Source organism: Aspergillus oryzae, chromosome 4 (assembly GCF_000184455.2).
Source record: "Aspergillus oryzae RIB40 DNA, chromosome 4".
In the NCBI taxonomy this organism is placed as follows: domain Eukaryota; kingdom Fungi; phylum Ascomycota; class Eurotiomycetes; order Eurotiales; family Aspergillaceae; genus Aspergillus; species Aspergillus oryzae.
In genome coordinates, this window is record NC_036438.1 from 4842881 (window position 1) to 4863435 (window position 20555).

The 20555-nt window shown below is 48.6% G+C and overlaps 7 protein-coding genes across 7 annotated transcripts; 2 read left to right on the forward strand and 5 right to left on the reverse strand.

The window, feature by feature from the left end:
- Positions 1-417: 417 nt before the first annotated feature.
- Positions 418-2073, reverse strand: AO090166000103 (flavin monoamine oxidase family protein; the record flags this gene model as incomplete). Its single annotated transcript, XM_001822832.1, has 4 exons — positions 418-660; positions 714-1523; positions 1584-1834; positions 1896-2073. The coding sequence occupies 4 exons, from the start codon at positions 2071-2073 to the stop codon at positions 418-420; spliced, it is 1482 nt and encodes a 493-aa protein (XP_001822884.1).
- A 578-nt stretch (positions 2074-2651) lies between these two features.
- Positions 2652-3101, forward strand: AO090166000105 (uncharacterized protein; the record flags this gene model as incomplete). The annotated part of the gene is made up of 2 exons (XM_023237089.1): positions 2652-2873; positions 3012-3101. The coding sequence occupies 2 exons, from the start codon at positions 2652-2654 to the stop codon at positions 3099-3101; spliced, it is 312 nt and encodes a 103-aa protein (XP_023091956.1).
- A 2431-nt stretch (positions 3102-5532) lies between these two features.
- AO090166000107 (uncharacterized protein) lies at positions 5533-7219 on the reverse strand (the record flags this gene model as incomplete). Its single annotated transcript, XM_023237090.1, has 5 exons — positions 5533-5958; positions 6021-6415; positions 6503-6694; positions 6749-7010; positions 7076-7219. The coding sequence occupies 5 exons, from the start codon at positions 7217-7219 to the stop codon at positions 5533-5535; spliced, it is 1419 nt and encodes a 472-aa protein (XP_023091957.1).
- Positions 7220-9168: 1949 nt separating this feature from the next.
- On the forward strand, positions 9169-10116 carry AO090166000109 (uncharacterized protein; the record flags this gene model as incomplete). Its single annotated transcript, XM_001822835.1, has 1 exon — positions 9169-10116. One exon carries the CDS (start codon positions 9169-9171, stop codon positions 10114-10116), a length of 948 nt encoding a protein of 315 aa, XP_001822887.1.
- Positions 10117-12569: 2453 nt separating this feature from the next.
- On the reverse strand, positions 12570-13136 carry AO090166000112 (uncharacterized protein; the record flags this gene model as incomplete). Its single annotated transcript, XM_023237091.1, has 2 exons — positions 12570-12998; positions 13053-13136. 2 exons carry the CDS (start codon positions 13134-13136, stop codon positions 12570-12572), a joined length of 513 nt encoding a protein of 170 aa, XP_023091958.1.
- A 65-nt stretch (positions 13137-13201) lies between these two features.
- AO090166000113 (uncharacterized protein) lies at positions 13202-13949 on the reverse strand (the record flags this gene model as incomplete). The annotated part of the gene is made up of 2 exons (XM_003190177.2): positions 13202-13667; positions 13720-13949. 2 exons carry the CDS (start codon positions 13947-13949, stop codon positions 13202-13204), a joined length of 696 nt encoding a protein of 231 aa, XP_003190225.2.
- A 2657-nt stretch (positions 13950-16606) lies between these two features.
- AO090166000116 (cytochrome P450) lies at positions 16607-18189 on the reverse strand (the record flags this gene model as incomplete). Its single annotated transcript, XM_001822838.1, has 3 exons — positions 16607-17674; positions 17726-17925; positions 17982-18189. The coding sequence occupies 3 exons, from the start codon at positions 18187-18189 to the stop codon at positions 16607-16609; spliced, it is 1476 nt and encodes a 491-aa protein (XP_001822890.1).
- Positions 18190-20555: the final 2366 nt, after the last annotated feature.

Consider the following 20555-nt stretch of genomic DNA (forward strand, 5'->3'; position numbering starts at 1 on the left):
GAAGAGAAAAATGCTGGCAAAGGAACCGGATGATTCTGCACTGATAAGCTTCCTTCACGGACTTGGCAAACGCAAACATTGGTACATCAAGGATCCCGGAGGTCCAATGACGTCTGAGAAACCATGGTCCCTTGTGGCTCGTGCCATTATCTGAGGTTCACAGTTGGAGGTGTTAGTTACGTTAGCTACGAAATGTCACCACCAACTAGAATATAGCCAGACACTACAGTATCTTTGTTTGGAAAAGAAGAATACAATTAGACAGTGCTATCAAGACAAGCTGACTACACCCGTCGGATTCATACTACATACATTGTGTACAAAATGCCAAGATTTCGAACGAAACGAGGAATAAGAAAGGGGGTGGCTAACAGACATATCCTTTCACATCATCATGACCTATCATACTGAAGATATCTATAAATGAGAACGTACAGCAGGAGCTGGTCGCAACTCCTCTATTACAGTCACCGCTGCCCGAGTACCCTCCTCAATAGCACCGTCAATGAAGCTGCGCCAGCCAACTGCCCAGTCAGAGTTCGCAAAGAGCACGTTTCCATGCCGGCACCTTAGTTCGTCTAATGACTTGGACAGAAGCTGTGGAGGCGCAAAAAACCATGCACCCTTAGCAAATTCATCCTTGCACCAGTTATGAAACACCTGCAGGATCAGAAGTCAGCAACCTTATTCGATATGTGATGTCCAAAACCTACTAATCGCTTGATATCCATGTTCCCAGGCGACATGTTCTCCACCGCCATTTTAGTCGCCTCAACGTCCTCTTCGGGTTGGATGTGGTTATGTGCACCCCCGAAGCACACAATGTGTGTGTTTCCAGCGGGCGTGGTACCATCTCCGATGGCGTAGGCAAGCTTGTTAAAAGGGTATGAAATCCCCGACCAGGACCGCATGTCAGGGCAAGAGACCTCTGCGTGGACCTTGACGCATTGGTTTACATGACCAATATTCGCGGCAGCCATGCGCTGTGGACTTAGAGGGGGTGAAAAGTGGACGGAGCTGAGCACGTTCAATGGAATAGTAGAGATTAGACGGGCTCCACTATACTGGCGACCATCGCGGGTCTTTACCACAACCCTGTCGCCATGGTCATTGATCGACTGAACTGGGCTGTTGAAGGCGTATGATAACCGTCCCGTTCTCAGTGACTCACGAAAGAATTTGATAGCGAAGCTGGATTGACCCCCCTTGAATTTATATGAAATCAAATGCTGCAGACACCCCTTATAGGAGTAGTCGCATAAAGCCCACCAATGAAGGAATTCAAAGAAACTTGTAGTTTCCAGAGTCCCACAGCTGCAGAGCAGAATGAAGCTCTCTAATACAGCGCGCTCATTTGGCGTAAGTGATTGGGCCAGCGCATTGAGACGATCCAAAGCTGACATGTCATCATATTGCCGGGCCGCAGGGTTGTGGAAGGCATCGTGCGGATAGGGAATGATCTGGCGCCCCATTGCGCCGTCTACATCAACAAACTTTTCCAACGCACTGGCGAGGAGTGCATCCTTCGAAGGGTCAACGGAGGGTCCTCATGTAAGACGGTTCTCATGGCGGGTTGAACAAACCTCTTCCAAGTGGCTAAAGATTGATGAGCCTTGGCTGCCAGTGCGCAGTTCAAAGTGATTCACGCCCCGAGAGAAATCGAAGCACGGTTCCAACTCGCTTCTCATTTGGTAACGGGAGACCTCTCGCCAAATATGAGGTTGCCCCCAACTTAGCCAAGTGCCTCCCATTTCAAAAGGATATCCGCCAATGTTAGACGACCAGGAGCGACCTCCAATACGATCGCGCGCCTCGATGAGAAGTACCTTGAGTCCTGTGGTAATGTTCGCAGTCAACGCGTCTGTCTATTAGGACCCGACAAAGGAATGGCGTACCGGCGAGACAGGCATCTCGAGATGCCGTGAGACCCGAATATCCTGCCCCGACAACAACTACATCCCAGTCCTCTGTTGTTGAAAGTACATTCGTGGGTGGCGATATAACACCAATAGATGGTACACCTTGACGTAGACCTGTCGTCGCAGTCCACTGGTACCCGTCACGTGAAGTCATTGTATTCGGGCTTTGCTATACTACTGGTTCAGACAGTGCTGAGGACGCCGGCTCTTAGAAAACGAAGTAATATAGTCTGAAGATGGCACGGGGAGCGACCTCTAGATATAGCTCCCAGACGGAGAAAGTGGAATCATGATAAGAATGGACACACCACGTCTGATTTAGCTGGTATACGTGAAGTTGCCATTTGGGGATAATACGGAGAGAATTTGGGAGTAAGAAGGTTGTGATAGTAAATGAACCGGAGGCTCCTCGATGTGGAGGTCGATGAAAATTACCGCATTCGGGTAGTCAAGAGAGAAAACTACGGGACCAATCACAACCATCTTGTGGATCCCTGGTTAAAGGAATACTACGGAGTACATGTATTATTCTTAATCCTAAAATTTTGTATCTACTGCAATATTTTGTATTTCATGTACTAGCCTTGCTTTTGTATTTCTATTGTACTGGAATTCTAGATACATTCGCTCTACAAAGCTCTGCAGTAGTGATCTATATAATCCTCGGACCAACACATGGACCAGACCTAGCTACAATTATATCACCAACGAAATCAGATTGAAATTGGTAGCATGACTGCAGTAGATATAACTAGTAATTATTCGCTTTTTATCTCATTATATATTCCAGCAAGGGAAGACGAAAGCTCGTCAAGACGGCGTCCACTCCTGAGGCTTCCTCTTGGAAGACACAGAACGCCCACTCCAAAATTCCGCCATCTAATCTCAAAGTTTAAGTTCATGTCGGCTAAGAAGGAGTTGCTGTTGGCCGTGCCACAGAAGTTGCAGCTGCTGGTGCTGTTGTCGAGAAGATAACCTCCCTTTTCTACGATGTATGGTGCGACACTGTTAGGACAATTCGGGCAAGAAATAAATTGGTCTGGATAGAACATACCCTGCAAAAGCAAACAAGATATTAAAGAAGTAATTCAGAAATCCGCCGGCGACCTGGTCCGTCTCAATACCCGCAATGAGCATGCTCGTGAATGTGCTGGTGAAAGCGAAGAATATCCAGAGTTGTAGACAAGTGGCGATACCACGCGAATGGACAGCATCCGTCCAAATCGCCCGCGTTGCGAGACATGGCGTCAATGATATCCAAGAACCGACTGGCGGTAAGCTGCACAAGGAGACCCTGAGTATTAAAAATGGATAAGGACCTTGCTAAGAGTGTTTGGCCTCCAGTACACGTGGTGCCGTCGCATGAGGGTTGTGGATCTCCTTAGAGCAGCGATCATGGACAGTTGATATATAGCATGCTTACATAGAGAACTCGTATAGGGAGGAATCAATCTATACACAGGTTGAGCCGTAGTCATATTGGCAGTGGGGCCAGATCTACATTGATAGTTGAGCTCTAGTAATTTATCCAGCGCATACATTGAAGCTATTCCCCTCTACGTACGTTCGCGGAAGGTGCGAAGGTTGCCATGCAGATCATGTAGTATGACTTTGTCTTGGCATTTCCAGCCCTTCAAATCGCTTTCGACTAAAATATTCCAAAATCGCCTAGTTAGATAAGACCTTAACATGCTAACAATCTACAGACACGGCCGCATACAGAACGGCATGGCAGTCCGTGTCTGGCACATCGTAAGAACTGCCGGCACAGTTACTGCCACTCCAGGTGGTCACATTGCAGCCACTGGCACACTGTTAGCTGTTGAAGATTAGGGCTCATGAATTACGATACATACTCGTTCTGACTAACGCGAATCGAACGCTTATTCGACGGAACAACGACGCACTTTTGTGAGCTGGAGTTCAGGACGGAGAAGGAATCGTCCGTTCCACCACAGGTATCGTTTGCGTACATGTGAACGGTGACCCCGAAATCCGTCTGAGTGGGTGTCGCTGAGCTATCTGTGGATGTGGTACTGCTACTGGTGAGAGTGGTGCTGGTGGATGAGCTGGAAGTCGTGTTGTTGGCGGATGACGACGATATGGCTGTCGCAGCGGTGTCACTGTTGCAGGAGAGTCAAATGCTGTTTCTCTTGTGAGTATAAGTATCAGAGCAAGAAACTACCTTGAAGAGCTGTCCTTGTGAGCATTGCGACTACCCACAACTCCTCCCACCACGGCTGCGACCACAATAATCACGACTGCTACCGTAGTGGCGATTATCCAGGTCCACTTCTTCTTATTCGAAGCCTGTCCTGTCGCTAGTGGTGGATTCGCCGCATGGTTTGGTATGGAAGGATGTGCACCATAGCTTTGCACGGTAGGATTCAAGTACTTTTCGTTTGGATCTGGCACGAAGACCTGAGGAGCGGAGTGTTCTGAATCCGGGATCCAGAAAGCGGGCGGCACGGACTTGGAATCCGGAGAGAATATAACTTGTGGCGCAGAGTTTGGGTCCTCCTCTACTGGAATGCGCTCCTATATTGTACTGTCCATGGTTAGTTTTCGCAAGTCCCTTCGTCATTCCTGCACCACAGGTGGATCAACGGACCATCGCAAGGGAGAGCGCGCAAGAATAACTTGGGCCATGACCATGTTGGCGCCGACTTTGGGGGGACACTGTCTTCAATTTAATCTGTTATGCCTCAGGAATATGCGTCTCACCCTCAGATGATCCTGCGTTGACTTGCGACCCTCGCGACCAGTGAAGAAGCCAAGCGGGCCGTCGGGGCGACGCTTATGCAGGCTAAACACACTGGCGTTGTGGAAGTCGCCCATAAGCCTTGGGATCGGCTTCCTGATGGACGTTTGGAGAAAAGTAAGGGCCACTGTATTTTAATGAGGTGTTGACCCGCCAATCCAGTTGCAGTAGGCTATCCCGACAAGACCCAAGATGTCCAATAATAAGGGTTGTTGGCCGGTATCCACCGCGCTATATCGCTAAGACCGTCGTAAATGCATGAGCACAAAAGTATCCCGATTGGGGGCTATTTTACCTCGAATCATTCTCTCTTAAACTGTGCTTGCTCTTTAGGTTTCTTCAGATTAATTAGTACTCAGTTTGCTCGGCGTATGTTGACTGCACTGCTTATAGTCCCATCACTTTCAAATCAGTAGGAACGTGATCTGGTAAAACTACTTCCATATATCTAATTACCGTAGCGATAGGAGTCGAACCAGGATATATATATAAAACAAGTGCTGTGACCTGTATACCTGTGCCCTAGAAGTCAGGGAGCTAAAGGTTGGAAATTACATCACGCACTGTTGTACTACTTATGAGCCACATTGTCTAGAATAGGTCAACTGCAGTCGTACTGTATTATTGCCTTCATCACTCATTTTGTGTTCTAAAGGTGAGTCTTCGACTTGACCGAAACCCTGCACATCCGCCCGACAATAGTTTAGGCAATCCTATGCCCTGACCTACATAGTCCTTCTAAGAAGGCGTTACCACTACAATCAGCACGGGACAGAGATTTTAGAATTTTTATATTGAGATTTCACATTTTGTCTTTCCGTTAATCATACACTCTGTTGTTATATATACAGTTCACACAGACCCAGAGTTGTCCGCGCAGGTGAAGGCAGCTGAGCCACCTTCTGTTTTGTATGAGTCCATGATCCCAACGACGGATCCATAGGTCCCAGCCACGGTCAGGAAGGTTCCTGAAATGACTACAAAGACACTGAAGAAAACCATAAACCACCATTGTTTCGTGGCGAGACCCTCCCTCCGCTTGTGCCAGTTATCATAGAGCCACATGCAACCCATCGGTTGGAAGCACATCATCGTGCCCAGCAAGGCTCCGATGAGCGACACAAGTCCGTCAAACACTGGGATCGCGCTGGCGATAATATAGGCAATGACGGTAATGCTGAGGGTGCAGGCGAGCCAAACGGTCCAGTGCGTGACGGTATTACTGATGAGGTGTTTGGAGCCGCGAAGCAGATGGACGAAGATATATTTCGCTGGGATCTGTAGGTGGGACGAAGATGATTAGCTGTGTTGCAACAGATGATCAATGGGATTCGACTCACATGAGTAACAATAGTGGTAGTAACGATTAAACCTGGCAAGGAAAGTCCATAGGCGATCTTCTTAATCAATCCACCGGCTGAGCCCAGGGCTGGTGAGGCGACATAGGATCCACAGTAGTAATATACTACACAGCCAATCGTGATATAGACCGCAGTCACAACAGCTTGACAGATAAGCAGTGCTGGAGTGAACTTGCGAGGGTCGCGCATTTCAGACACAATGGAGAAGAACCCGGGAGTACCGGAGAATGCGAAAACGAGTGAGCTCACCGCGGTGATCGCCTGAGCGAAGGTCGGATTGCCGATGATTTTGAAGTCCGCAACCCAGGGACCATCCGTTTGTGGTGCGGTGGGCGGGCGGTCTTGAACGCCAACGGCGATAGTGACAATGAGGACTAGAGAAAGATGAGACACAGCCTGGATCAACACCTCAGGTCGATAGTAGCGATCGACTGGGGAGACACAGGTATAAGGGAACTTACTGGCAATTAGAATACACGGCAGTCCAATCCATGCCAGCCAAGTGACCTTACCAAGGGTTCGGATGCTACTACAGGCAAAGCCTAGAATCGCGGCAACCGCCACAAAGATCGCGGTACAGGCACCATGCGTGGAGACTGCATTTAGGCCAATCGAAATCCCGAGGATACCGGAGCCTGCAACGAAGATCCAGTCTAATGCCATGTCAGTGAGGCCTGTTTGGAGCGAGTCAATTCAAGATAACCCACACAAGCAAAAGGCGGCTGCGAGAACGACCCGCCCCGGTGTACCAAACATCAACGCCCCGGCATCATCAATACCATACACTTCGCGATGACGCAACTTGAAAGATCCGACCATATAGTCGGACCATGTCGTGATACAGGAAATCGCGATGAGTACGATCACGCCGGGAACCATGCCGAGGGTATCAAAGGCTGTTGGTATGGAAAGAACACCCAGCCCGATCTGCGTCTTCATCATGAGAACCACCGTTCCGAAAAAGCCAACCTAGTGTCTCGTTAGTCCTGCATACTGGCTGCCATAGCATCTGCCACCGGCGAGAATGTACGTACATTCCGGTAGTTCGGCCCTTCATCCGTGATTTCTCCAAACACGGCATCGTAGGTAACATCGTCGACGATTTCACCTTTCTCGAGGTAAAGGGCGTTGGGATCCTCAATCGGTTTCTCTTTCGTCTGTATTGAAGATGGATCCATGATGAAGGCGAGGAAATGCAAATTGCCAGGGGTGATGATATTAGGGTAAAGGGAAGCTCGCGACCCCGGGACTTTATATACCAACGTTTTCGGAAACGCTTCTGGGGGAACCGTACGTCATTGATTTAATCGAATTTCCAGAAAATCAATAAATAAGTCACGAAACGTTCCGAACCGACCGACTCCATTTTTCTTTCCCCAGGTCGACTAGCCTTTTTTTGGGGATGCCCGATGCGGAGACTGGAGAGGGCATTGCCCAGTGGCAGTGGCAAGTTAGGGCAAACCAGCCTCAGACAACAAGCGGTGCGGGGTTAACCGCTGCATCTGTTTCCTTCTTTGGGAAATTGAGGCTGTGATAGAGTCTCATTCGATCGTCTCCCATCTTGACCCGCTAAGATGCAAACGGCAAATTTGATGAGACCCACGAGTTGGAACGGCCACAGGCCAATCAGGTGACTCCACCGGATCGCTTGGATCCGCTTTTTGATGCCGGGCTAATTTGAACCTTCGACTAGGCTCCAGTGGCAGACAAAGAATGAGAGAGAGATAAGAGAGATAATAGAGATAAGAGAGATAAGAGAGACAGAGAGGGAAAGGAACAAGAAATAAACAAGCAAAAAAGCCGCATTCAAAAAGTGTATCAACGTGGTTGCCTCACTCAATATCGCCGATCCCTAAGGTCTTTAATACAGATCACCCGAGACTGATACCGTTAGAGGATTTTTACACGAACCTCTGGGCTTGGGCAATGACATAGTCTAAGGCCGTCCTGAGAGACTCATCCCATATCTCACGACATCCGTTCAGGAATGGAACTCTAATGTCACCCTAATGCAACCTAAGTGGTCCCTCCCAATGAAAGTCCTCGCCCCTGAATGTAATCAAATTCCTAGCGTTGTGATATGCGGAGGAAGACTTGAGACATTTTTCTAGAGGTAAAAAATAGGTTTCGCTCACCGAGACGAGGCAACGAAACACTCTCTTCCCTGATGGTGGCGCGTTGAAAACTTTTCCATCGGCGAAGACCAGGTTGAGAAGTGGAGGATTGGAGGCACAGAGGGCGGGAGAGTTTCGTAACTTTTCCGTCGGAAAACCTAGATTAGGCTATCGGCCTGAGATCAGTCCCCTTCACTCAGTGTATCTCGCGATTTACGGAACCTCACGGCTAGTGGAAGTGTTGATCTGTTACCGTCGTGCGTCTCTAGTTCCACTGTCCTCGACCTATCTTGTCGCAGGAAACTGGGTCCATAGGAGAGATCCACTGTAGAAGGACCATCTAACTACGTTGGGGATTAATTACGTCGCCAAGAGAATTATCGGCGAGGTGGTAAGTCTCTATCTCGGAGCTATCACGAAAGGACGATACCGGCTGCGGGCAAACCGAGTGGCGGCGCTGACGACTTGGCATTTGCGGCCCGTGTTCGTCGTGCCCTAAGTTCTAAGCTCAGTAAGGGCCTCTGCCGGACTCTCACCGGTACCAAGTGAGGCTTCGTAAAGGGCCTGAAATGAATGGATCTGGCAAGATTTTCATTGGTTATGGCGGTACCAATCCTAATTCACCCAACACAATGCGTAAGTCCTCCACATTGTTTGTCTCCCCATATTGTGGGGGACGGGAGCTTATTGGAATCGGTGGAAGTCCAACCAAATCGTTCATCTGGAGCAGTGGATCCTCCTCGACGAATCCGAGCAACTTGACACGTCGTCTAGTTAGTCCACGAGAACCCCCCACATCGACATGATTCATGAGCTTTCATTGCTCCCCGCATTTTCATCTAGTGCCAGATGAAATCCGTGGATGTCCATGCAGTTCCCCCTCCCCTCAAACAAGATACATGAACGCACGCTCGCTGCGAAACCCATACGTCTTTCCACACAAGAATTTTGACAGATCCAAGTTCTTTGCCTCAGTCATCAGATGCACCGGCGTATAATGCGAACGTTATTCCATGGACACAACCTCGAACGAGGCTGCCATACGGCTAGAACCATTAGGTGGACGAGGCACCTTCACCATCAAAACCACCAGCGTGGTCTTTCTCGCAATCGCTCTATACAACGCGGTTGAGCTTCTGATCCTGATCCTGGCGAACTTCCATCATCATCATGGCATCTATTTCTGGTCGATGCTCTTATCAACCGCCGTGGGGGTCATACCCTTCTCGATAGGTGCCATCATTGACCTCTACAACCTGAGCCCATTATGGGTGATCCTCGTCATGATCGACCTGGGGTGGATCTTCATGGTCGGCGGGCAAAGCGTCGTCCTCTACTCCCGGCTACATCTCGTGTCGCGGAATGATCGTGTTCTCCGCTACCTCCGCTATATTATCATCATTGATACCATTCTCCTCGCCACGCCGATGTCCATCATTTACTTCGCCACTGCCTATTCGAAACCGACAGTATGGGCTAGGGCCTTCTACATCATGGAGGTCATCCAGGTCATCTGGTTCTCCGTCCAGGAATGCGTCATCTCCACCTTCTGGATCGTCGAAACCGCTAAGCTGATTAGGCTCCGCCCGGGATACGACCGCCATCGCAACCGAACTATGTACGAGATCCTGGCGATGAATCTCGCTGTTATTTCGATGGATATTGCGCTCTTGGTGCTACAGTTTTCGGGTTATTACTACGTCCAGGTGCCTGTGAAGGCAACCGTATACAGTATAAAGTTGAAATTGGAATTTGCAGTCTTGGGAAAGCTTGTATATCTCGCAACTCACCGGGTTGACTCCATGGGGCTCGAAATATCTCCAGTCATGGCTCCCGTTGATGTGGCTCCGAGTACCTCTCCGTCCAGCGGAGCTTCTAAATTACACCAGTCAATGAAAGATTCATTTGGGCTCTGGAAGCCCACACAAACGCACAACGCGGCGAGCGAAGGGCTGATGTGATTTTACCTGGAGTCGGCTGGGGCGCCCACTCTGTTATCTAGCGCTTGCCTGTGTCACACCGCGTTGTTCCTTGTACATATGCATGTATTAAATATATGACTAATGACCTTTGGTACTTCAAATACTCGCTTTAGTTGCCTGAATCGGAAGGGCTCCTTATTTTAACTCAACCTCTCCTAGGGGAACCGTTAAATATAATGTACTTATACAAATGTTCAATTCCCTGGCATTGGCCGGTACAATGAGCGTTAAAGCTGTTCCGGCCTCTGCCAGTATTGAATGTATTATTGTTATGCAAATAGAAGTAGGCGCATAAAGCTATCGTCAATACTTTGAATGGTCTTATGAGATAAAGGGTCATCCTTCCATTTGTCATATGGCCAAATACTAAAAGTTATTGTCCACCTTGACTGAAGATTGAATCACAGGCACACAATGGCCAACTGCTGACACGCCCTAAACGTTACTTGGGAACGCCCGATCCTCCCGGGGCAAAACCCACAAGTACCTGATGCCTATGCGGATGGGATATCTGCACAGATACCCTCTCCTCATGTATGTGTATAACATACCAGATCACCACAACAGTCGTCCGACAACTTGCAAGCGCCAAACTCTACGATCGTGTTAGCCTTCTCTCTCCTACATGCTGATATGATAGGAGACAATAACATACACTGTTGATAGTCACGTTCAACCAAACCTGCAGGCTGGGTGATGGCAGCGGCGCTGGCCAGAGCGGTGAGGGCAGCGATAAGGGGATTTCATTCTGTCTCGCGTTTCGTGGTGTTGTGATGTGATGATGTTGTTGATAAATATCAAGCGATTGTGTTCCTTGGATGTTTTGATGAATCTGATGATAGTAATGATAGCTCAAAAGAAGAGCATATTTATATCTCCCACATTTAATCGTTCCTCACACCAACACCAATCTACCACCACCGGGGTACATCCTATCGCTCCTTCCCATTCTACCAACACGTTCGAGATCAGCAAGTTGATGTCATAACTCCTGTTGTAGCATTGTGGCGATAAGGCCTTGGAACGTCTGGCCTTCAATGCGGACTTGCTCGGCTTACTGTATATGTTGACACTGACAGGCTATTGGGATGAGATTGTGATATTACCGGGCTTAATATTGAAGCCGAGGTACTCTGGTGAGGTGAAGCTCAAATTGTACTATTGTCTCGGATTCTGTTTGGCTCGTGCGTCTATTGACAGAAGAGCGGTTGGGTAATATGGCTCAGTTATTGGTCCTCGAACAAGGCTGTGGGGCTGATGCGACAATGGCAGATCCGTCAAAGTCTTACCTGCCAGTGCGCCTGGTACGTTGATCTCAACATGACTGGAGTACAACGCGCACTCTTGCAGGACTTCTGCTAACCGTCAGAGAGTCACAACATTACGTGTCATGGCAAGTAGAGACATGTCTATCACACGTCCCCCATCCACGTTTAGGAAATTTGACCCTTCTCGATGCTGTTCACATGAGAGTCTGTTCCATCAATTTTCAGCTGCCAAGAAGGAAGATCATCTCGGCGGCTGGTCACATCACAAAGAGCCTGCCTGCAACCTATGTCTCTAATTCGTTGCGCTGAACGACTCTATTGCTTAGCTGTGCTTAACTTCACTACCATCAGCGCCGTATGGGCCAACGCGATGAGCCTGTGTCATATGTCTATGTGCTATCAGGTATAGGTACTACTCACACCGATATGATTAGTGCGTGGGCAAGTTGAATTCTTCTAATGCAGTAATAATACAGCAACAGAATTATCCATCCAATTACAGTGCACCATCATAAGGTAAGCATGCTACGGGACGCTCGGCATAGAAAGGTCAAGGTCAGCCGATGAGGATGGCTCAATCAAACGCTGATCCTCTTGCTCAAAAAAAAAAAAAAAGTTACCATCGCTATCCCGACGGTGCTGAACACGTCGAAGATATGAATAGCTAGCTGTGTATCACAGTCGCGTGCTTGAGAACTACATATATACCGTGTGCGATGTAAAAAGCAGAGGCACCCGAAATTACACGGTACTTCTGATTATCAGTTAGTCTGGAATCCCGAAGGCCAACCAAGACTTTCCCAAATCGTGCAGACTTATGTCAGACCTGCCCCGTAGCGTTGTTGTACGAACCCTACCACTAGCATATGCAATCTACTGGAGCTGGATAGCCAAAAGAAAGTGAGTCAGGCTTAGAACAAGGATGTCCAGATCTGCCTGTATGTTTTGGGTCCGTCATCAACAATGTTTAGATATGGAGTACTTACGCTCACACGGAGTGTAAAAACGGTGACATATCCCCCTCGCATCGGACTGTATACGTCAGTATAAGAAACTGCAACGGTAGAATAATCGCCAAATGTTCACACAATGGCTATCAGAGATAAGAATTATAATATATTATCGAATCAACGTGATCTAAACTAGGGTTCATAAGGTTTTGTATCATCTCCGATGCTTGATACCGACGCTTGATGTGATGTCTCCCTTCGCCGCACTCCGTTCCCTAATGTCATCCAGTACCGATTGGAGACCGGAACTGTTGTCGTGAAGTATCCCTTGTACCGAGTTGATCAGCAAATCATTGACTGGTACCTTCGCCGAAAGGACCAAATCACGCATGACCTCAGTGTAATATGGGATCATGACGCCATCATATTCCACCTCTCGCGTGACAGCATCGAGGCTGAGATACCCGCTCCGTAAAGAGTCTCTTTGCGCCTGTAGCAGAGGCAGGAGATTCTCTGTAACTGTGTGCATATCTACCACTCCCTCGAGTGGTGTCGAGTGGTTGCCGGGTCGCAACGTCAGATTGTTGATAGTTGCATTCCCTATTGTGAGATCCTTGCTTTTCAAGTCCATGGTTATGGTTCCCTACTGTTTCATTAGCCACTATATGATAAATAACCCAACCGGGTGAGTACATACGATTTCTATGGTCATGACGGATGGATTAGGCAACGTCGCATTTGCAACCAGATTCACACCGTCATCTCGCGGCGGGAAAAGCATTTTGGGATCTTCGATCGAGAATCCAGCGAACGAATTGAGAGCTGCAATCTTAGCTCCTACGCTCACTATTTTTCATTTCTGTCTTTTTGGCTTCTGGGCCCACACTTACTGTTTTGAGGGAGGTCCTTCTTCAACGAGATGTGACTCTTCAGCTTTCCCAAGTATATGTTGGTGGTTCCAAACGCAGACAACGGGGCATGTGGCTCGAACACCACACTGCGAATGTAATGTTTCCATGGGTCAGGATTTATCGGGCTTGGCTGGTTCTGGACTCCAATACTCGCGTTCCCATGTATGACTATAGCATCGTTATAGACCTTCAAATACGTGCTATTTCCCGGCTGATCATTGTTGAATAGGTGGAGAACATTTGGGTCAAGACGTACAGGGACGTTGACGCCAAGCCTAAGTGCAGTTTGGATGCTGAGCAAAACAGATTCTGGCCGGGGTTGCATGACCTTAGCTTCCACGAGGACGAGAGATGCGTCGTCGATTACTCGCTGGGAGATCGCCTGGATGATGACGGTAAAGCTGGACCTATTAGCTATGACTTGGTGGCTGAATATATGGGTGTGAGACATACAACAGTGGTAGGAAAATTGCCAGAAAGATAATGGCACCGATCAGGTAACAGCACCAAAATCGGATCCAATGCCGACGTATCTTTCCGTTCCCCTTCAGCGTGCTGCTCTCTGTCAGCTCCACATGTGCGACTTGGGATCCGTCTCCATGCTGCTGCTCTAGAGGTCCTCGATACGCTCCCAGGGCGTACTTTCCAGCCTTGGTGGTGAGATACGACGGTGTATCAGCCATGGCCTTGCTTCCTAATACTGTGGCGTGTTCCAGGCATTAGGGAACATGGTGGTTGGCATATATGTATAGGTGAGTGGACTCGAGTTCTTCTAGTATCCACATAACTAGCTTGAGTAAAAGATTTGCTGATGAGCCATGCATGTGATATCTGTCCATTTCGTACCCTCGAAAGCATCACATCATTGCGTGAGGTGATAAATAATCAAAAATGTACCCAGAGGGAGCTCCAACAAATCCAGAACAATATAAGCTAAAATCCAGAATGGGAAAGTGATCAACCCCGGGTTTTTTGATGCTCCGTGATGATCGGCATAGGCTTCACAGAAACGGTAGGCATTGCGAGTCGGTTCCCGAAATTGGGATCCACTTAAGCAGTTCAATATCATGTTCGTCGCCCTCCTGTACATACAATATGTTTGTGATTCAATTACTGGTGGTCTCAGATTACATGTGCGACGTGAGTTGTGAGCTTACACAAATGAACCCATGCAAGAGCCTGCGATTTATATACGCTCACAGAAAATTAACCACCCAGAGCGGTCGTGGAACGGGAATCAAGCTCATGTAAATTGCCATCATACCACCACCTTCTGGCAGATTGTTATCACGTTGAGGGTTGTGGTAGCCAGCCCTGTGCAATGTATTATCCCAGCACGTTGCATACGACTTCTCCCCGTTCTAAGAGGACTAAAGATACGGACTAAGGCCGAAAAGTGCGTATCGTATCTCCTCCGAGCGATCAACATCGCTACGATAGCGGAAAGGATAGTAAAGAGCCGGCTGCAACAGACAATTCATGTCGCTTCAACGGTCAACCTCCTAAAACACCGGAAGGTAAACATCGCGAGAACCCTAATAAACGTTAGCCTTGGCATAGGCAAGTCACTATGTGAGGATTACAAGCTGGGTCAAAGGTATGGCTACAAACCGGACTCTCTCGATATTTAGTCAGAATTAACAGACTGAGGCTAAAGCTGATTGGGGAATCCATAAATATGCCCCTGCGCAACTCACCTCAACTTCCAGCATCAGCGATGTGCTGATACTTTGCCCAGTTTTGTCTGCATTATCTTTCTTTCATGGTTCCAATTCAACCAGGCGTTTCTTTGCTTTCTTTTCCCCCGCACGACCCGGAGCTTCGATTAGAGGAGAAGCCCACAGGGTGTGACTTACACCTACGTTGCCTATACTGCCACAGTCAGTTCTATAGTCGTCGAAAAGACGCGCGATTCGATTGTTCGTCTTTGGAAAGTACGTACGGCGGCCCCCTGAGATTACATATCACCTAATCGGTACCTTAACGCTGAGCTCTACCGCACACAGAACTGGAATATATCATATCCTGGTGTAGGCTAATACTCTTGATGCTAATAGGCGTTAAGGGCGGAGTGTTCGACCGGTAATGAAGGGGTACTACCAACGTGAACTGCTGTCCTGTCGACACGCGCATTAGGTGGCTGTGTCGCCAAACGGTGTCTCGTATCCAAGCGCTCATATACCTTTCTATCCTTGGGCTTTTTATCACACCACGGCCTCACAGCATCAAACCAAAGCCAATTCGCCAGATGGACTTGTTCAGATATTCAAGCTTAGCCGCAAGATGATCAAGTTTGCAACACCCACGATGAACGAGGTTCATACCAGCGAAATAGGCGGTTTTCTCCTGGTTGAGGAAGTACAGTCGAGTCTCTCTTTCTCTTCCTGTGTGGTGATCAACGCTCTCCGTAAGCAGCTGAACACGGTGTGCTCTCGAACACATGAACACTACCAAGCTTTCGCCGATATTGTTGTTTACAAAAGTTATATGCGGAGCTAGACGGCACGGGACATGGTTTCAAAGGCTGTCAAGTGGATTTGCGACATACTGGAGACATTTATTGCCTTGGTCCCGACCTCGAATCCTTTTGCATTGGCGATTATAGTACACTATTGCGTTGTCCTACACCGGCTGAGAAAGTGCTGGTGGATTGCATCATGGGGGAAGCGGTGATGAATGTCATTGTAGTGGCTTTGTTCTGTAGCCTGGGCTCTTGATACAGTGAATGAACAATATTGGGTGAGGCAAGGAACATACAGGTTCCCTTTCATATCCGTGAGCGCAGCCGATTTGATATACATTATTAGGGATGCGGAAATATTTGCACTCGCCCGTCCATAATATACAAAATGTGTTGCCCAACTCTACCCACCTCCATGTGTGTTTGAACACTTACTATGACAAGGCCCACCGTTTCACCCACACTTGACCAGGCGACCTGAAAATATCGAGAACAGCAGATGCAGTTCTACGTGGTTGATACTACAAACTCACCAAAACATGTTCTTGGCACTTGTGGAATTGAGCGAGCTCCACGCAAAAGCAGTGTTGGGCCCACCTGTGCAACTCTGGAGCTGATGTCGAGAAACACAACCTCCTTAGGATTGATGGAATCTGACCTTGCAGTGCTCAATGCACTTCCAGTAAACTGCTCAATACGTTAAGCGCTTGCTCCTTCGCAATATCACTTCCCTACCTCTTGCCAGGAATATCATACTAGAGACAGCTACCCAACTGCTCCCTTGCAGTCACTGTAACCCACATGTCACTTACAGCAAAAAGGCCGTTGACATTTTTTCTACGCCATGGTTGTTCTGGATTGGCAAGAGCCCAATCAAAGTTACGCAGCGCCTTCCAGCACAGTCAGTATGTCAAGGCCAACTATGGTCAGGAGAGGGAGCTCATCATGTACCTCGAAAATCGTCTTGCCGATTTCAATTAACGCCACCGTCTGACCGAGACACTTCCAGCGACCGTAACCAAATATAAGATCATTGACTCTCGTCATGTTCGCCAGATGATCTTTGTCGTCAATCAGCCATCGTTCCGGCCTGAAGACTTCCGCGTCTTCCCCATAGGTGGCTTTGTTGAGATGCATGCCCAACGCAGAATACCCAATCCAAGTACCTCCTGGGATTTGAACAGATTCCCCATCCACGATCACTTCGTCGCCTTCAGGTGGTACGTCTCTCGCGAAAATGTTGACGACCGGTACAAAGATCCGCAATCCTTCCCTGATTACCGCCTGCAGGTACTCGAGTCGTCGTAGTTGGGCGTCAGAAATGATACCGGTCGAAGGCGCTCTGCCATCTTGAACCGCACCATCTATCTCAGCCTGCAGCTTCTTGTACACTCGCGGATTTGACAGTAGACAAAGTAGAATACCGCGGATCCCCGACGCCGTGGTGTCGGATCCGGCCAGAACCTGCTCAAACGCCTCCATCCATAGTTCGTTGCCGATTAGCCCATGTCTGATAAACGAAGCCAGCATATCGCTCCGCGCATTGGTCGGACTCTGTAGTCGCTTCGCCACCATCTGCCCGGTCGTGGCCATCATCTTCCCAAAGCCCTTCAGATCATCCGTGGATGGCCCGAGAAGCCTCCCGACCCACTCAATCTGCATGATCCAGTGTAGACCTGTGCCCATCAGAAAGTTCGACACCCAGAGTCCTTCTTCTCCAGATTTGATGTAGTCATTGACATCCTTATCGGCCTTGAGCATGCCAAAGCTGTTTCCTAGGCCGACCGTGCTGATCACGTCCAATGTCAAGTATTGTACTTTCTTCGCCAGGTCCATTGGCTTCAGACAGTCTTCCGTGGACAGGTATCGGTTGCGAATGAGATCTAGAAAGTCCAGCACACGCAAGTCGATGTCCGATTCTAGCGACAGATTTTCTTTTCCGGAGTACTATAGAGGAATCAGCGGTTGGAACAAGCTACCTTCTGGGGGGAGACAGACTCCCATTAACATCTGCTTTCGCCTCCGGTCATGCCTCTCGTTATTCGTCTCACTGAAAACATGATCTTCGCCTGGCTTGAACCGAGCCGCATGGTAATACCAGTCGGACCGTTTATATGGAGACCGGACCGCGTTGATATGAGCCCATAACTCTGGCGATGAGGTAATGAGTGCATTTGGGCCTATCCGGACAATGGAGCCTACAGAATCCTATCAGACGGGAATGTCGGGCCCACGTGATCATGATATTACGCACCGTACTGGTCCGTCATTTCTTTATACCATCTTTCGCACCGCAAACTGAGCACGGCCTTGGTGTGCAGAAAATGGGAGAAACCACAGCTAAGTGGGCCCTTGAACTTCCGGAGACGATAGTACGCTTGGAACTTTTTCAAGAAGTAGAGGATGAAAAGACTGCCGACGATCAACCAGCGGGTCTCTAAGACCAGCTCGACTAACCCCATCTTCGACCAGAAAGTGGAATTGGTTGAATTGACATCAATACCGGTAAGAGAGAAAGCATTTTGAATGTGCAAGTGGGGGACGATGGTCGGCTCATTCTTCATATACGGAGTCCTAAAGGCTAGTCAGGGTTGGGGTGGGGGAAGTCCCCGCTTATACGAATTGATCAACCCTCTACGACGAACGACATCAATGCTAGACGCACACGAGGGGAGGACTCTACAGTGCTCATAGCCTATTCACCGCATGCTGCTATGGAGAAACTTTTCTGCAGAAGCGATTATCCCCACTTCCCGCGTCATGATGATCCGTTAACTTCATCCACCCGAACTCCATTGGCTTCATCGTTTTAATTGCGCAGTAGTCGGGTATACTTGCAGCTGCCTAGCTGACTTTGTTCAACTTCCACACCAGTTGCTTATCACTGATTGATTCTGTCTCGGATGAGGTTAGAATCGGCTTTATCCCTGTCATTTATATTGGTAAGTTGTGGTCGAGTTGCTACTGAGGTGGTAAGGCCGGAGGGGAGAAAGAAAAATCCAAAAATCCAAAAATGGAAAATAAAATGATAATAAAATACAGGGAACTTCGGAGAACGAGTGGTAAGTTTATAATTGGTCTCCAAGTCCGCTTGAATAGGGTTTGTCTTCGAGGGAAAAGCTATCAAATACACACCTCGGCTATGATGGAGACCGGGTGTTGCCGTGCCGGAGGTATCACGACCGATGAATAATCATATACATAAATCTAGCGAAACAAATCCTGCTGAGCATCGTGCACAGAAACTAAACCTCCCCTATATTGACCGCTTTGCGACTGATTCATTACCTCTAGATATATCACCACGGTGGCAGTCATGCAGTCGAATATCGAACCTGAGGCACCCAACCACACTCGATGCCGATTGTGTGGCTTTTCAAATACCCCTTGGAAAAGCTCGGACTGGAGTGCTAGGATCTGTCTCCCGGCATCAACACATGCCTACCGGAAGGCTTGGTATTGGTATATCTTTCTAAACCATATTTTTGAATAATAGTTTCATTCTCAAAAAGATTGTCCCTGGTGGCGAAATACAAAAGGCATGAGGTAATTGATCTTTCATCCTTTCCAATTGCTGGTTCAGTTCGAGTGTTCTGTTGGGGTCGAAGGTGAATCCTGAGGCTCTTACTAACACAAGGCTGGCAAAAGCCCTGTAACCATTGCTATTGGCTTTCAGGTAAAGGGAATCGGACAGCTTGCTCCTATCTACTATGCACTTGAGCACATTCGCACACCCCTTTCTAAGCTTTTGTAAAGGCTTGTTCGAAGCAACAAGAACCGCAACAGAAGGTCCGCAAGAATATGCGGTTTATCCGCCAAGCGTACCGCACATTTGCCTTGGTCTCGGGACTCACTTTCATCCATGCTCGATTCTCTGTGCCGGCAGGTGCCTCTTTCGCCAGTGTCCTAGTCTCCGTGATCATCTGGAGTCTGTCACCTCTTGCCGGAGAAATAGCCCGTCTCCTCCAGTACGACGAAGTGATCTACATGGCTAGTGGTTTTGTTTGGCTTGCACTGAACTTCCGTGGGCTGGAGCAGACCGGGGCGTCGTTTTCATGGTGGAAAGCCATCTGTGGCTTGGCCGGGACGACCTGTGCTTTTGGTCCAGGGGCTGCCTTTGCGTTTGGCTGGGACCGGAGAGAAGGGATTCTGGACCGGATGTCTTCGTATAATCGTAGCCAGTGAATTCGTCCGAATATGCAGCGGAAAATGCATGGACCTCTATTGGACGCCCTGGTGCTGATGTCACCCGAGGTCTGGTGACTTATAAATGCTCTAAATACTTCCCTTTCTTTTCTCCTCACCTGGTGTATAACTTAAAGCTTCTCCAGAAGTGCGACCGTTGGTCCTTGCCATCCTTGTTTATGATCCAACCGGCGATGGATGTATTGCCTCCGCCAGATTACCCTCCTGCTCACCCCAGCGAGCATCCTCACATTCCAACTCGAATCCCACGCGCCACCCTTGAAATATTGCAAGCTCTCTGTATCCGTGGTGATGTCCAGAAATTCCGGGAGATTCTGGACTCGCCCCTTTCTTCGTCGGGGCGCATTGACATATGTGACTTCTGTGGGACAATGATCGAAGTCATCAAACGAAACGATGCGCGCATATGTCGAATCGAAGGGAGGTCATCGATGCATAAATTCGGAACCGTTCCCCCCTTCGGCAGAAACCTGCCGCGTCACCGACTACCCAGGATAATGATTCAGAGCATTAGGGCCAAGAGAATCACCCTGGGGTAAAAAGCATAGGCGGCATAATCCACATCGAGTAACGGTGGTCGGACGCGTATACGTTCTTAGAATGCTACGTATTATTCTCGGGG